We start from the raw sequence: 17,102 nt of genomic DNA, 5'->3' as shown, positions 1-17,102 counted from the left end.
AGTATCTTTATTTGTAAAATTGGGGGAGGGAGTACTTCAGGGGCTCTTTCAGTTTTCAAATTTCTGCGTTCACCAACATCGAGACCAAGGAGAGACCTCTAGCTCCCCCGCTGCCCTAAGCGACTCTTCACAGAAGGCCCATCAACTCCTAGAAGATCCACAAGACCGAAGGTCAGAGTTCAAAGCTTCCTCCATCAGTCTAGCAGCAAGGAATGAACCCAAAGGAAAGGGAAGAATCATTTACCTACAATGTTAGCGACGCCGCATTCAACAGGGAGTTCTGGAAAATGCTCTAGCAATCCTAAGCCATGGGCGGAGAAACGGGTGAGTCAAGCGGTCAGCCCTGTACTCAAGAGTGACGCCTTTGCTCTGAGGGTGTGAGGAGGGCAGACCATACAGGCCCTGACGCTCACACCGTCTCACACCGTCCGTTTCTCGAGGCCCTGAGAGGCCCCACCCACCAGCACTAGCTCAGACCCACACATGGCTACCAGTGCTTCACATCCCCTTGTCCAACCTCAATGGGTGGTTTCCCCTCTGCCAATCTCAGCCCTCGGCATTCTCTGGGGAGTTCCCCTCTCTTGAGGGGCTACACCAGCTACCCAGAGATAAAGGTGGGAGAAATGTGGGGAAACCCATGGGAGGAGTCAGCTAATTCACGGACAAGTGAGGGGACAAACTCTTGTTTGTCTCGGGAAGTTTTCATTCAGAGGATAATTTGAGTAGCAGGCTGCAACCCCTGAAATGCCAGGAATTCAGTGAGTAAACTGCGGAAGCCAATGAATGCCATATGTCTCCTATTAAGAATAGACTCCACAGGCCTTGATCGATAGGCTAGATAGCATAAGGGAAAGAATGGCTGGCTGCTGTTCTGTAATGAAGTTATTTTTAACAAAAACCAATTTTGGTCAGACTCCTAACAATGCTAAGTCTGTTAAAGAAACATCCTATGATGCTAAAAAAAAAACCAAACAGGTAGAAGGATTGAACTTCCATCCACCTCCAAATCAAGTTCAAGGCATTCCTTTTGTAGAGACAAGGATTTACATCCTTGCTCCAGCTGCAAGTAGCACGCCAGGAGAGGGCAGGCTGGGAATGGCATGAAGGCGGAGCCTGATCCAGTAGAACCTGGCTTTGGAGGAGGCTTAGCCCGGACAGGAAGCTCAGCATTTGATGAGCGCCTGCCGCCCACAGCATTGCAAGTCCAGCAAGTTGCGCCTATCAGAATTCAGCTAAGTGTGTGTTAGAGGGTGTTCATGGATCCCATACGTAGATTCTCCTGGCTGAGATGACTCGGGAGCTTTCCCCTCCCACTTGCTGCCCAGTCGTACTGGCAAACAGAACCCGCTGCAGCTGTTGTCCTCTTAAAGTCCTCAAAGGACGCGAGGGGTGTGGTAGACATGAACTTCATCAACGGCCGGACGAGAATGCTGGCCAGGTAAGCAGGGTCAAAAGGTATTTTTCAAAACATAAAATAAATAGGAATGAAAACCACACAAAAAATGAGCTTATTTTTGCTGAGCTAGAAAAGAAGCAGGGCGCTGTGGTGGGATGGTGACCACGAGAAAACCCTATTTCTGATGTCTCCATTTGAACACTGAAAACTCTGGACATTAAAAAGCAAGGTGAGAGGAATTTGGAGAGCTCATCGGGGCCTCCTGATTGCTCTGAGTTCAAATATCCGACATCTCCTTCGCAGGGGGACAAACACCCAAAACAACAGTAAGAGAAAGCGTTCAGGAGCTCAGAAATCTCGCAGACCCCCAAACAGAAACAGCTCAAGTTTCCCTCGCGGGGCACCAAGCAAACAACCAAATGGCGGTCCTGGTTGTTGGACGGGGTTCCATTAATTCTCTCAGAAAGCTTCACACAACACCTTGCGGGGCCTGGCCTCTTGGCTACAATTTTGGCTGGAAGCCTTCTCCATGCTTCCTCCGTAGCATTGACACAGGGCTCAAGAGACCGAAGGGAAAGCTTCTCTGGTGACATTTCAGGAAGTCAAGTCACAGACATACCTCATCGCCATGCATATTGGCCACGTACTTGAACTCCGGAGTCCCGATTCGGTGTTCCTTTGGAGACCGCCCCACAACAAGAACCCACAGGTTTCTCCCTTCATGGGGAAGAAAGAGACAGAAAAATAAGTGAATTTTTAAAATGACAATGGAACTCCTGGGAGGAGACTACATGACCGAGCCTTGCGGCGGCAGACGTTTGCAAGAGCAGCATGTCAGGGGTCACAGGGCTTCTAGTGTGGAAAGCAGCAAGGAGCTTTCCAATGCAGCGCCATGGCCCACCGGGATTTTTCATATTCGGATTTAAAATGGAAGGCTTTTACGAAGGCTGCACAAGCTTGGCTGTGAGGATCTTCTCGAAAGGCTCTAGCTAATTCTCACAATGACATAAAGTTCAGGGTCGGAGACTGCAGATAGACTGAGAGGGTGCCTCACTGGCAAGTGCAAGAAAGCTAAAACACAAACAAACAATAACAGCAATAAACTCAGGCGGAAACCTCACTGCCACGGAGTCGCTCCACGGAGTCACTCCACGGAGTCACAGCGACAGCGGCCACACGGGTAGAGCAGGACCTGCCCCTGGGGGGTTCCCAGGCTCCCCATCTTTACAGGCCGGAAAGCCTCATCTGTTTCTCTAGGGGCCGTTTGGGGGATCAAACTGATGGCCTGACAGTGAGCAGCCCAACTCACCGTGCACTCCACCACCAGGGGAGCTTGTGTGAGAGGAAGAAACCCTCCGCTTCTATTGTACTTAAGTAGGGACGTGGCACCATGCCTGGGCCCGCACCGCGATGCCCAGGCGTCCTGGCAAGCCAGCCGGGAACTGCAGCCATCTCACTAACGTCCAGGGGAACTCGGAAGTGCTAGCTCTGCCTCGGCTGGTGTTGAGTTCGGTCAAGGGAAAGAGCAGAACAAAGATCTGGAAGATTTTCTGGCCCATGTTATCCAAGGTACCCCCTGTCGTGACCCACGGAAAGAGGCTATGACCCAAATTTACCAACCATGAAAACCAGTTTTGCAAAAGAGAAATAGGATCGTTGAGGAGGGTGGGGTGGAACGGGGGAACTGATTACAGGGATCTACATATAACCTTCTCCCCGGGGCACAAACAACAGAAAAGTGGGTTAAGGGAGACATCGGGCAGTGTAAGATAAGACAAAATAATAATGATTTATAAATTATCAAGGGTTCCAGATTGAGGGGGAGCGGAGGGAGGGGAAAGTGAGGAGCTGTTTGAGAATGATGAGGGCAACGAATGTACAGATGTGCTTTACACCATTGATGTATGTATGGATTGTGATAAGAGTTGTATGAGTCCCCAATAAAATGATTAAAAGAAGAAAGAAAACAGTAAGTTGACTGTTGATGAACACACAGCCAGCAAGAGGCTGTGATTTGAGGCCCAGAATCGCAACTTGAATCCCCAGTCTGTTTGGCTTCAATTCTAGTGTTCCTTTCACTAAGGGAGATTCCCCGTCTCTCAGGAGGCTTAGCGTTCTCATCAGTAACACCAAGAAGTTCCTTTCAAATAGTTAAACATGAAGGTTTTAATATTTGATACCTATCACGTGCATACAAAATTCAAGTATCGGTGTTCTCTAAAGCGTCTGTGTTGCTTAAGAAGCCAGGAAAGGAACTTAGCAGGAGAGTCACTGTGGGTTGGAATTAACTTGATGACACAATACTGTTGGCTCATGGCGAACAGGCTTCTGCAGAGTTTCAGACCTCCTTCTTTAATTCAGGGCTCCCCTGGCTGGGGAGCACTCAGCAGGCACGAGGGACCCCAGGAGACACAGATACTGGAATTGCCTCGATCAACATTTATTCATAACCAACATTTTAGGAAATGTGTCACGACAGGGTGATGCTTCAAATCTAGTAATGACAAGAATTCCCACAAAGCATCTATAAAATGCAATTGTTCTGATGTAAGCCACCTGATCCCTGCAGAAGTCTAACGCATTCATCCCTCTGCAGGGGCTTTAAAAGTTCAGAGGAAAATGGAATTAAAAGGGAATGGAATTTTCCCATGAACATTTTGAAGCCCTCTTATGCATTCACTTACTGTAGTTTGCCTTGTTTTAGCCTTTATTGTGAGTTATATATAACAAAGCATTTGGCATTTTAAGCAGTTTCATGCATAACTCGATAACATAAATTACATTCACAGTGTCGTGCAGGTATCAACAATAAAGGCATTTATTGAGCATGTCTTGCATGTTCTCCCTCTTTCCGTATCTATGTGGAGCTATGCTGCCGCCGTTCTTTGGGAGAAAGAAGGCTATCGGCTCCCAGCGAGAGTTACAGGCTTGGGGATCCTACGTAGGGTTCTGCAGGTCAGAATCAACGTAACAGCAGTGGTTTTGGGGACACACACACACACACACACACACACACACACACGAGACTTCAAAAAATTCATGAAAAAAATTCTGTTACCTTGTCATTCCACTTTGCCACAAGCTTTATGAACAAGCTTTATGAAGTCCCCGCATCTATATACTTGGGTTAATGGCTTTTTCACGCATCAAACCAGACACACTGGTTAAGCCCACGAAGTACATGAGACTAGAGTGAGATCTACAGAGGGTCATAATGAAGTGTGTCTAAGGTACGCTGGTGGATGAGACCCAGAAGAAGAAATGGTCAACTTTTTCCATGAATAGAGCGCACAGAAAGCCTCACGGGTGCTGCTCTGAGCAGGGTTCTGAAGAATGACTTGAATTTGCCATGTGGACAAGTACAGTGCAGGGGCTTCCCAACCAGGGCTGTTTGATTAGCCAGGACCCTCCGTTCATTCCCTGATGGTATCAGCTCTCCGGTCCTCTGGAGCTTCCATTTTCACGGGATAGGATGAAGAGCGTTTCCCAGACGGGCTGCTAAACCTAGCTCTTTAGGCAAGATTCTTTCCCGTAGCTATAAAAGTCATTTTAAAGCTAGAACGATCACAGTTTTGTACAAGATATGGTCTAGTACCCACACAGGCCAGATACAAAATCTAACCTTTCAAAACAATGTTTATCAAATTTTCATTTATAACTGCTTCTGCAACAGTTGTTAGGTTCCTAAGAGATAGCCACAGGCAACAACAACAACAATAAAAACTGAGGTATGTGAATATCTGTTCGGTTGAAGGAAAGGGGAAATTAAACTGTTAAAACCTAAGTGAAGAGGGGCGCTGAGGGGTAATACAATCCCAATTCTAGCACCAGTGGTCCGGAAGTGAACGGCAAGACGAGAGATTCCCCTGCACCCCTTCCAGGGCTCAGCCTCTGAGAATGAAAGACGAACAATAGACAATTGCCATCTTGGAATGACAAGCCTCTTGAATGACCACCCGTCCCCAGTCACACCGATGACCCCGAGCACGAAGGGCAAAGTATTTACTTTTCAGAGTCTGAATGCCAATGGCAAGCTAAGTGTTTTCTTTTCCTCTATTAAGGCTGGAGAGACTGCCTTTATTCTCAGAAGAGCTTGTGAGAACAGGTGAGCTAAAGAGTTCTGAAGTGCTCAGTCTATTTACTAAAAAGCAAACACAACCTGGGTTCCAGCTGCCTTAGTGACCTACTCGGGGGGGACACACCTGCCAGGCCGGTGACAGGGGGCCCAGGTGGCTTTCCTCGGAGCACTACGGAAAGTCCTACAATTCAGAAGGTTTCACCAACATCTGCAAGGCCAGCAAGCTGTGGTGTGGGGTCAGTTCCGACTCAGAGGGAGACCTTGTAGAATTGAGGAGAATGCCCTGGGAGGGTCTGCAGGTAGGCAGCCACATCATTGTTCCACAGAGAGAGGAAGGTGGGTTCTAATGGCCCACTTTGCAATTAGCAGGTAAGTGCTTTAACCATTGCACCACCAGGGTGCCCAGCAGACGGCACATGCTACAAAACCCTTAGGTGTTCAGGAGAAACTAGAAGTGTAGGAACTATGTACAACCTCATCAGGTAGAGATGGGAGGGGTGTCTTGGTGTCTTTGGAACAGCACCAGCACCGAGATGCCCTGAGGCCCACCTATGTTTGAAAGTCACCCAGGTGGGCTTGGGGGAGGGGGCCGTGGCGCTTTAGGTCAGTCTCCTTTTGGACAAAACCGTGCACATGCTTCTGTTACCATCACAGCATCAAACTACTCAGTAAGCAAGGTAAGGACTGGTTTACTTGTGCATCTGCAGTGAACGATTTCACAGATCTTCATCACATCAAAGATCAGGCTGGCATCTGTCTCCCTCTCCACTCCATTGCACCTTCCTACAGAACCAATGACTCTTCAAAATGTGCTATCCCTGACTGACAGAGCAAGGTAAGCATGGGATTGCTTGTGCTTACCACGAACCCTCACAATTGCTCCCCTGCTTGAGCCCAGGTGATAACCACTGTGACAACCCACCCCGTTGAGGAGGGCCTTTTTTTTTTTTTGCTGCCTTTCCACATTATCAGCATGATGTCCTTTCCAGGGACTGGTCTCCCCTGCTAACACGTCCAGAGTGTGTGAGACCAAGTGGTGCCGTCTGGTCTCCGGAGCGCCCTGGCCGTACTTCTTCCCAGACAGCTGTTTGTCCTTTTGGCAGTCCCTGGGTCTAGCAGTATTCTTTGCCAGCACCCTAATTCAAATGCATGAACTCTTCTTTGGTCTTCCATATTGAACGTCCGACTTTCACATGCAGGAGGCCATGGACAATACCACGGCTTGGGTCAGGCGCATCGCAGCCCTCACAGTAACATCCTTGCTTTTCAACACGTTGAAGAGCTCTCTCTTGTCATTGAAAACTCTGCAGGGCGCAGGTCCACACAAACGGGATCGCGTGAACTTGAGTAAACAGAAACTGATTTGTTGAAATCGTTTCCAAAGTTCACATGTCTTCTAGATGTGAAGAGGTTCCAGATGAGTAACTGGTTACTCAAAACAAACAAACAAACAAACAACAAAATAGGGGCAAAAAGCAAAGGCAGAAGCTTTCAGGCGATCACGCAGAGCTCGTGATGTGGGACAGATTCATTCATTTCATCCTAATAACCACGTGTAGTAGGAACTAGCATCTTCTTTTACACCCAGGGAAAGGGAAGCCCAGCAACCTATTAACCAGGCCAGTGGTCTTAAGATGTGGTCTCAGGACCAGCAGCAGCATCACCCGAGAACTTGTTACAAGTACGCAAGGTCCAGATGGGCTGGATGGAAATCTCAGGTGACGCCCAGCACATTGTGTTTGCGTGAACTTTCCAGGTGACTCCAATGCACAGTGAAGGTTGAAAAGGGAAGGAGCACTGGCTAGTCAGACCAAGAGTCTCTGTTTTGTTTTCAGCAGCAGTAGGATAGTTGCTTGTCACCTAGAAGCCCCCTGGTGGTGCTGTTGGGTAAGCATCCATTTGCTAACTTCAAGGTCGTGGTTTCAAACCCACCAACGATTCCTTGGGAGAAAAATGAGACCCTCTGCTCCCCTGATAATCCTTGGAAATCCTGCCAAAAGTTTGTGGGAAATGGACTGAAAAGATATTGGAATTTTCCCGTGAACCTTTACTTGTGTTAGGGCCCGCTAATCTAAAATGTCACCTCACAACGGCATCATCGTTAGGGTTAACTACTATGGTAAGTTCACCTGTGGTGTTCTCCGTTATAGTCTTTGTACCTAACAGTCCCAGGCGCACAGTAGACTTTCAATAAACACTGATGGTGCAGCATGTCCAAGGTACTTGTGTGTGTACTGGTGGGGGGTGGGGGGGGGGGAAGGGGCATCTCCAGAAAGACCTTTTCCTGGTAAGAACTCGAATACCAGGAACAAATTCCTCCCCTGGTTCCCAGGGCCCTCCAGCCACCGACCTCCGCCTGCATCACCCACTCTCTGTTTCACGGGCTTGAGGCTCCTTTCTGCAGCCCTCGGTTCAGTGCCCAGCTCCCACCTCCATTCACGTCCTCATCTCCAAATGGCAAATTCGATGCCTTCCAGAAGACCTAACTGCAAGAAGCAGGACTACTCTGACCACTTGCTTTCTCCCTCTTCAGAATATGTTTAATCAGAGGATAGCACATGCTTTTGCAAAACACATTCTGCCTGTGCAGTTTGCTTTCTAGAGGTTTCATGCAAGTGAGTCTTGCTTTCTTTATTGGTCGTCAGCGTCCCCTGAGCTGCTGTAGCCCCCCTTTCTTCTCCCCTATTGTGTGCCTGCTGCAGGTAAGTCACGGCCACCCATCGAGGCTTGGGTCACCATTTTAGTAGATGTGTCACCACGGTGGGAGAGGCACTGCTGGTGGTCCAATACTGAGTGTCCTGCTGAACTCAGTTGTGGTCACATGACCTGCTTTGGCCACGGATAGGATAGGTGTGACTTCAGGGCCGAAGTTTTAAGAGACAAAACATGGTTCCCTCTGCCACAGACAAGCAATGCTTTGGTCGCGGCTGCTCTGTAGGCAGTTATAACGAACTGACAATGGACATAAGCTGTGAGTGAGACACGGATCTTTATTTTATGGCTAAGAACCATGGAGATTTTGGAGGTGTTTTACTTCTACAGCATAATCCACTTTGCTCATTCGGATACAACTTTGGTAAGCGAGCCAATCCAAAGAGATCTTTCCCTCCCCTGGAGGCTCAGTATGGTTACTGCTCTTACCTGTGTTTCCCCCATTTCAGGCCCTCCAGAGAGGGATTCCCAGGATTCAGTGGCCCAGAGATGAAGAAAGCTTAGAAACTTGGCTTCAAAGCTCCTCACTGAGTGCAAGTTCACATAAGGTTTTGTGACTCATGTTTTTATGTGTATGTCTTATGTCTCAATCCCAATCACCCATTTCTGAACACGCTGTCCACTTTTGTTTGGACAGCGGCGGCAGCAGGCATCACGCATGTAAACACTGTGTGTTGTTTGACAGTGGACTACTGAGGAAAGTGTATTAAGAAGAAAAACCAGAGTATGAGAATCACTGGCAAAATCCATCTCATGGAATTTTTTCCCTGGTAACAGTACCTGGCTGTGCCATCAAACAGAACCAGTGTGCCGACTGACGCGATGTTACAGCTGAAGAGATGCCTTAAACTCTAGTTGTGCAAACTTCAGCATGGAAGATGGGAAAAAAGACAAAAAGACTTAAATAATTGCCAGGTGGTAAGCTACCTGTTGTCACCGAGTCCAGTGCAACTCATGCGACACTGTAGGACAGAGAAGAACTGTCTCCTGGGATCTTCTGTTAAGTCTCTTACAGAAGCCAGCTGATGTGTCACTCTCCCACGAAGTGGCTGGTGAGGTTTGAATCACCAACCTTTTGGTTTGCTTCACCACTTTTGGTGTGTAAGGTCCTGTGCCACCAGGAGTCCTGCATGGTAAACTAAGGTGGGGTGAGTGCAAGCCAGGCTAGTAGCAGCAGCTCTTTAAGGCTGCCTTGAAACACAGTTGCAAACACAGGTTTCTCCACCTTCCTAAGGCTGGGACCTTTTCATATGGTTCCTCATGTGGTAGTAACGCCCCAACCATAAAATTATTTTTGTTGCTACTTCATAACTGTCATTTTGCTACTGGTATGAATCGGGGGACCCCTGTGAAAGGGTCAGGCGACCCCCCAAAGAGGTCGCGACCCACAGCTTGAGAACCACTGGTCTCGGACCTTCTGGAATACAAGCCTGGTTGGTGCGAGGAATCTGGACTTGGGCTGAGAGGATGCAGCTGACCCACAGGTAGGAGACACCAGGCTGAAGCGGCAACAGCGGCATGTGGTTTACAACTGCAGCCTGGATGGACAGGGCACGTGCAGCTTCTCAAAGTGACCAGACTCGTTACACATCCTAGTTTGTACATCTGGTACAAACACAAAAATCAGATGCATCTTCTTTGTACAGAGCCTTAACCTTTCCTTTTCTCTTGGATTCACTCACCAAATACTAATGGCATTTTGGCAAGTGGAAACAAATGTAAATCACGAGCTGAAAAACACGAACTTTCTACCTGACATCACTTCAATCATCTGGAAAAAGGAGGCCCAACTCGGGGCATGAAGCATGCAAACGTTCCTGTCTTTGGCGGCGGCGGTGGTAGTAAGGGGGAATTAATCAAATGTGACTTGGATCATGTCAGTCCACTGGTTGTCCTTCAATAGCCCCCATGACATCGAGAGTAAATCTAAGCTCTTCAGCCTGGCACCCCAGATCCGTCATGCTCTGGCCCTTCCTGCCTCCTGCCTCCCACCAAAATCCCATAAAGAAGACACTAGCTAGTCTTCCATACATGTAGTTCCCAAAGGAGCCAGTCAGCTGCTGCCTCACCTTTAATGGTGCCCCTTCTTCTGCTTGGATAGTCCATGGCCCACTGGATCAACGTGGCCAGGCCCCACCTGCCCTTTCAAGGATCCACTGAAAGCCCTCCCCCGCTAAGACCTCACTTCCTCTTCCCTTTCCTCAGCACTCTTCCTGAGTGGCCACACACCCTCCTGTGATTTTCATAGCACCTCCACAACCCGCCTCGTAACAAACACGGAAATCGCCCCAGTTGCTTTTAAAATCCACAAAGTTTTATTGGAATGTAGCCACATGTCTTTCGTTGTGTAGGCAGCTTTCAGTGACAGAATTGAGTAGTTGCTAGAAACCCTCTGCAGAAGAGGTTTGCCGACTTCTGCTATAAAACATGTTGCTGGGAATGATGTTGGACGTGTCCCCGGGTGCACGTCTATCCAGGTTCCTCAAGCCCTAGTCCTCGGAGAGGATCATCTGGGCTGTGGGATATGAACATGTTTGACTTTATTAGGTAATTTAAAACTGCGTCTCTAACTTATTGCAGGGATTTTTTCTCTTCTCTCAGCAGTGGACAGAGAGTGTGTTGTTCCCTGTCCTGGCCAGAAGTTGATACTGTCTGATGTTTCAATTTTCACCTGTGAACGAGTCCCACAAGTTTTCCTGTAGGTACAGGATTGTCTCTGTTCAGGCAGAATCTAAGGTAGTCCCCATCACAGACATAGTAAAAGCCCAACAAAGGATTGTTGGACCCAGGGACAATGGGAAAAACGAACACATAAGCGCCAGGAAGGCCAGTTGAAACCAGGGTTAGGCCTTGGCCAAGTTTTAGATGTAACTGTTTTCCAGTATTGGCTCCCTTTTCTAGATCAGTTCCACAGCTGATTAGCCTTCTTGGTGATTCTCCACTACCCAAAGCCAAACAAAGCGCAGGCAGGGAGAGGCATCATTTGCTCCTGCGTTTGTTCCCCAAGGAACCACCTCTCCGGGATGCGGGGACAATGGAGAGTGTGGGCTCCCCTCAATTTCTTGTTGAGCAAGTCAATGCAGAGGTGTGGGGATTTCAATTTCTAAGTTAGGGATTTTCCGAGGGCTTAGAAACATTATCTTTATTAACTGGGGTGAGGGGTGGGTGGTGGAGAAAAATAAAGCTGCATAGAAGAAGAGTAACTTTTTTTTCTCTTTCTTTTTATCCTCAAATTTCAAGATGGACAAGATTCCCAGAGAAGTAGACTAGCTTGTCTCATTCATCACCAACCAGAACCCCAAACAGGAAGACCAGCCCGTAAACAATCCCTCCCCCTTAGCTATTCTTCCCACTCCATTCCCTGGTCAGAGGTTGATGGATTTGTGCCCCCACCCCATCCTCTTCTATACATTAAAAAATTTCCATAATAACTAATACTGTGGCAAGACACTTTTAAAGATTGAGCTTTTAAAACTAGTCTTTGCCAACTTGTCTGTTCTCTTCTCGTCATTCTAAAGTAGAGAGACAGGAAACTTGATTTTTAGTCGCTACAGTGAAAACATCTAGAGGCCTCACACTATAAAAAACCAAGAAATTCCCTTTCTGGTCCCTTGGGAGGAAGGCGAAACACAATCAGAGGGTTCATCTTTTCAAAGAACAGCTCAGTAGTAATAATAGTCAAGCTGAGTATTAATAGGCATAAGTACTTAAAGTCTTCTTTCTGTTATTTTAAAAGATGCACCGGTCATCGCTAGCACGATGCAGTAGAAGTTTCTCCTTTAGCCGAGCATTCTGGTGGAGTGTTGATGTTTTGCTTCTTTTGTGCCCCGTTGGTGCTTTTATTTCTTATGAGGTAGGTGTCACACTTCTGTAACGTATGATGAGGGAAATTTAGATTCATTCCATCCCAAAAGACCATTTGTCGGAGGCCTGCTTATCTTCATTGACGTCTGCTAGCACAGAGCTCGCCTTTTAGTGGCCAGGGATCATGGCCCGTAGCTTGAGATTGCCTCATAGGTACTTTGGGGAACAAAGACTTTGCTGTCACCCATCCTACTTGCTGAATTTGTATCCTAAAAGGCTGTTTAAGGGGGCACAAGCCAGAGTCCAAATAGCACCTGATAGTAGGGGAAGCCCTGAAATTGTCAAGCGAGGTCCGCAGAGGGCTTAAGTGGGCCCCCACACAAAGACAGCAGGTGAATTTGTGGTTGCTTCTCACTGATCTCTCCGTTCTGAGATGGACACCTCACAGAGGGATCCGTAGGTTAGCTCTGGTTGTTGTTGGGTGTCTTCAAAGGGGTCCTCTACCTGCAGTGAGCCACGTGAGAGTGGAGCTGTTCCACGCATGTTTCATGACTCTAATCTGTATGGAAGCAGCCTCGATGGCACAGCGGGTACCTGCTTGGCTGCTAGCCAACAGGTTAGCAGTTCAAACCATGTCAGCCATGCTGGGGCTGGGCCTCTCCTTCTGTAAAGATTACAGCCCTGCAAATGGATGGACAGAGTACTTCCACTCTGTCCTGGAGGATTGCTGTGAGGTCAAATAGACTCAAAGCCGAGGGTCTGGGTGTAATCTTGATAGGAGCAGTTGCCAGCTCTTTCTCATAAGGAGCTGCTGGGTGGGTTTCAACAGCCAATGGCTAAGTAAACCACCACAGCTCCTAAATAATTCGATAAAGACAAAAATCAACAGTTGAGGCCGTGTATACCATCTGTTTCAAAACAGCATTTTGAGATGTCTTGGATGATATGCAGGATCCCGTTAGTGGCCTCATATATAATGATGAAGCAGGCAAGGACTCAGGTGGAACTGCCAGGGTGAAAAGCCTAGCTCTGCCATTTGCCAGTCAGGAGCCATATGGTCTTAAGATGCCTAAACGTTCTGTTAAACCCATCTTCTCAGCTATGTTGCACGAGGTAAATGTTACCTGCACCTCATCTAGTACACGGATTATCCCATTCAATCTGCATAAGCTTTAAAAATGGTGCCCAGAGCAATTGTACAGCCATGCTTGACCTAATGGAACTATGGATTGTAGTACTATCTATAAGAGTTCCTAATAAAATGTTTTTAAAAAAAGTTTCCCGGTACATGGTAAGCACATGTTTGTTTGAGGGCCTCTGTGCACAGAATCAGCTGATGACAAATTATGGGTGCTAGCAGAGGACATGGCATCAGAGCAAATAAAGAAAAGATCCTTAATGTAAGCATTATCCCTGACCTATGACACATACCTTATGCCGACTGTCAAAAGAATCTATATCTACAGAGCCACTAAGATAGATCAATACCCACTGAAGTTTACAAAAAAATAGGGCGTGGATTCAGAAAGTAGAAAGAATTGTCTTGTGAGAGCACAAAACTCTCACCCTCATTCAACCACCGGTAGGGAATGAACTTGATTTCCAAGGCCAAGAACCAGGTCTTATTTTGAAATGCGGCAAAATGCGGGTGGATCATGCCACTCTTGGATGCACAGGTAGCCCCGAGGGCAGCACAGGAAGCAAGTCATCTCTGCTAATTGTGTCAACCATGAACCATAAACACGTCCTTCCCAACATTGTAGTTCATGGCTTATGGCCAAAGCAGTTGAGATCATTACACAGATTTGAACTATCTCAAGAATGATGATACTAGAAATCATGAGAAGATTTTCTACTCTGGTTTTGTCCTGGAGCTCAACTCATCTGTGTGAAGGCAACCCAAGAGTTGATGGGTAAGGAATTGGTTCAGCAGGAATTGCTCAATGACAGTTTGAGTATGATTCATACTCAATGATTCAAACGCATACTCAATGAAAGATTGAGCATGAATCACTCAGTGTCAAGAAAAGGTGAAGGGGGGGGGGACTAAGAAACTCGATTCATAACATTAAACATAATATGTAATCCTTAATTGGATTTGGGGAGAGAAAAATAGGGCAGTGAACAGGTGGCGATCTATGAGTAGATGCATGGATGGACTGAACAGGTGAAGGGGGCAAAGATAAGAAATGTATGTGAATTATTAAATGGAAAACTGCTAGACTCTGTAGACCTCATCCCAATCAAAAATTAAGAAAAAGGTTTTTAAAGGTTATAAGAGACATTCCTGGACTACCAGAACTTTAAAATTGGGGTACATGGTTTCACATGATGGAGGTATTATTTTTCCCTTGGCTAATAATGGTGGAAAGGGTTAGGTGGATGTTTTCCTTCTTGGGATCATGCTAAAGTGGTGCTTGAGTAGCACACTACTTATCATTTGTAAACGGTTTGTCATGAACGAGATGAAGCAAATGCAACATTTTAGCAATTGGAGACCTAATGGAGAGCAAATGAGTATTTCTTGGTTTTTTTCAACTTTTCTACAGGGTTGAAAAAATTTCGAATATAATAAAATGGTTTGAAAATACTTTTTTTTTTCAAATAAAAAGTTGAGACAAGGAGGGTTGCGATAGGGAGTATGGGCGTGGTGAGTGCAGTATCCATGCTGAGAAGTGCTCATGAGAAACAGGTGTCTGCACTAAGAACTTGACATAGCACACATTTGTTGTCAGCAAATGCAGAAGCTACCTGCTAATCATCACTCTACTTCTTTAAAAGAGTGATGAATAAGCCATCAACTTACATTTTTGGTTCTGCTTATTAAATAGGGCCAAGAGAACATGAACAGGCTGTAATTGACACTATAATTCCATGGAATTTAAATCAGGAGCTGGTGTTAATTAATTTCTGTAATACAGCAGCAGGTTATCGCTGCTGCACCTAACTGTTGCCAGGTCACTACAAATAGAAAGATTTACTTAAAGAGTAAAGGAAGCCACGGTCAAGCGGTCAGCCCACTGTATTCCTTTGCCTTCAGATATCAACAGACTCAGAAGTTCACCAGTGACTGACTGGCCTTGAGACTTCCAGCAGAACACTCAGCAGCGTTTCAGCGACTTTGATGAAGAGAATCATAGCGGGTGCCCATTGCCATCAAGTCAATCCCAGCTCCTAGCAACCCTTTAAAGGGTTTCTGAGACTGTGCATATTTCTAGGAGTGGGTCACCTCATCTTTCTCTGAGAAGCAGCTGGTGGGTTTGAACTGCTGGCCTTGGGGTTATCACCCTGGTGTTTATCCCACAGTGCCTCAGAGTTCCTAGTAGATTCCCTATGCAAACCCACAGCCTTCAAGTCGATTCTGACTCATAGTTAGCCTATAAGGTAGAGTAGAAATGGTCCCTTTGGGTTTCTGAGGCTGTAAATATGTACAGGGGCAGCAAGCTTCCTTTCTCCCTCAGAGTGGTTGCTAGATTTGAACTGCTGATCCTGTGGTTAGCAGTATAAAGCATAACTCACTGTGAACGTATTTATACTCTGCCTTGACCAGGTAATCAGAGGAAGAAAGCAGACTTCAGGAAGTCATATGTGCTCATGTTTTAATTTGCATATTCATTCGGAGAACCCTCGTTGGCTATGGAGAAGGGCTGACTGTAATCTTTATGGAAGCAATTGGCAGCCCAGGCTGCTGGTGCTGAGTGGTGGTATTGAACTGCCAACCATTCGTCTACCAGCTGATCACTGACCATCTACATTACCCAGGGACCTCCATGTGTATGTGCTTAAAATATTAGTACTTTCTATAATTACCAATGTGTTTCACACAGGTTATCATTCAATCCCCATGAGATAGATAAGATGGGGATTATCCCTATTTTACAGATGAGGTTCAAGATTCAGTGGGCCTGAATTCTAAATATGAAGAGAACCCCCACGCCCACCCCACCCCCCCAATAGAGGAAAAAGCTCTGCTTGGCGGAGCTTTCATAGTATGCATTTTCCCTGCCACGGGACCACGGACCACTCGCTCGGAGTCAGTGCACCCAGCGGCGTCTGTCCCTGGGAAGGTTCTCTCTGGTCACAGCGGATATTTTTGTAAAAGCAGTTTCACTCCAACCTTGTTTTCTGTGATGGCTGATTTAAGAGAACAGCGTGTGGCTGCGAAATTTTGTTTCCTGCTCAGTGGGAAGGTTAGGGAATGCTGTAGAAACTGTGATGTTGAACACAGCCTACAAGAACAGCACTATGGGAAAAACTCAAGTGGAGAGTGGTTTTCTCGTTTCAAAAATGGTGAAATGTTGATTGATGGCAAACCTCATCCGGGACATCTGTCAACTTCCCAAGCAGATGAAAATGTCAACAAAATGCATGTACTTGTGCTCAACGACCCGACGAAGGACCACTGAAGAGAGGAGGAAGTTACCTGAACTATGGACTCTCGGTTCAGTGAATTTTAACAGAAGATTTGGGTATGGGAAATTTGTGCCTTGGGTTCTGACTGACCAGGAAAGAGTGTTGACTGGAAACAGGTCGTGCTTTGAAAGAACAGTTCCAAAGAGATCCAGACTTTTGTTTCCCAAGGTCTGGTGCCAGGACATGGTGCTATTCTTACGACCCCAAAAGCAAACACCAATCAAACCAGTGGAAGATGCACGCCACTGTCACCTCACCCCCAAAAAGCTCGCCAAGTGAAATCAAAGATCAAGACAATGCTCATTTGTTTTTCTGATATGAGAGGGATCATGCATTTGGAGTTCGTCCCACCAGGTCAGACTGTTAATCAAGCTTTCTATTTAGAGGTTCTGAAATGATTGCTAACAATGTGCGACCAAAAAGTCCTGATTTGTGTCACATGGGGGACTGGTTTTGCCACCACGACAATGCACCTGCTCAAACAGCCATCCCAGTTTTGGGCAAAACACAGCATGCCTCTCCTGACCCACACGCCTGACTCACATGACCTAGCTCCATGCAAGTTCTTTTTGTTTCAGAGAATGAAGGGGGAATATGAAAGGACAGCGATCTGATGACGTAGAAGAGGTGAAGAAAAAGCGAGGGAGGTTCTGTCAGTCATCCAAACAGGTGGGTTTGAAAAATGTTTCCAAGAATGGA

General features: G+C 46.7%; 1 protein-coding gene across 1 annotated transcript in view; it reads right to left on the bottom strand.

Moving 5' to 3' along the window:
- The window catches only part of CPM (carboxypeptidase M), a 69,884-nt gene that overhangs the window by 23,975 nt on the left and 28,807 nt on the right, over positions 1-17,102 (bottom strand). The window contains exon 2 of the mRNA XM_075551309.1: positions 2,016-2,113. Coding sequence (XP_075407424.1) covers positions 2,016-2,113 — 98 coding nt within the window. The remainder of the gene's footprint in view (positions 1-2,015; positions 2,114-17,102) is intronic.

The sequence above is a fragment of the Tenrec ecaudatus genome, chromosome 6 (genome assembly GCF_050624435.1).
Source record: "Tenrec ecaudatus isolate mTenEca1 chromosome 6, mTenEca1.hap1, whole genome shotgun sequence".
In the NCBI taxonomy this organism is placed as follows: domain Eukaryota; kingdom Metazoa; phylum Chordata; class Mammalia; order Afrosoricida; family Tenrecidae; genus Tenrec; species Tenrec ecaudatus.
This window is presented reverse-complemented; position numbering and strand designations above follow the sequence as displayed.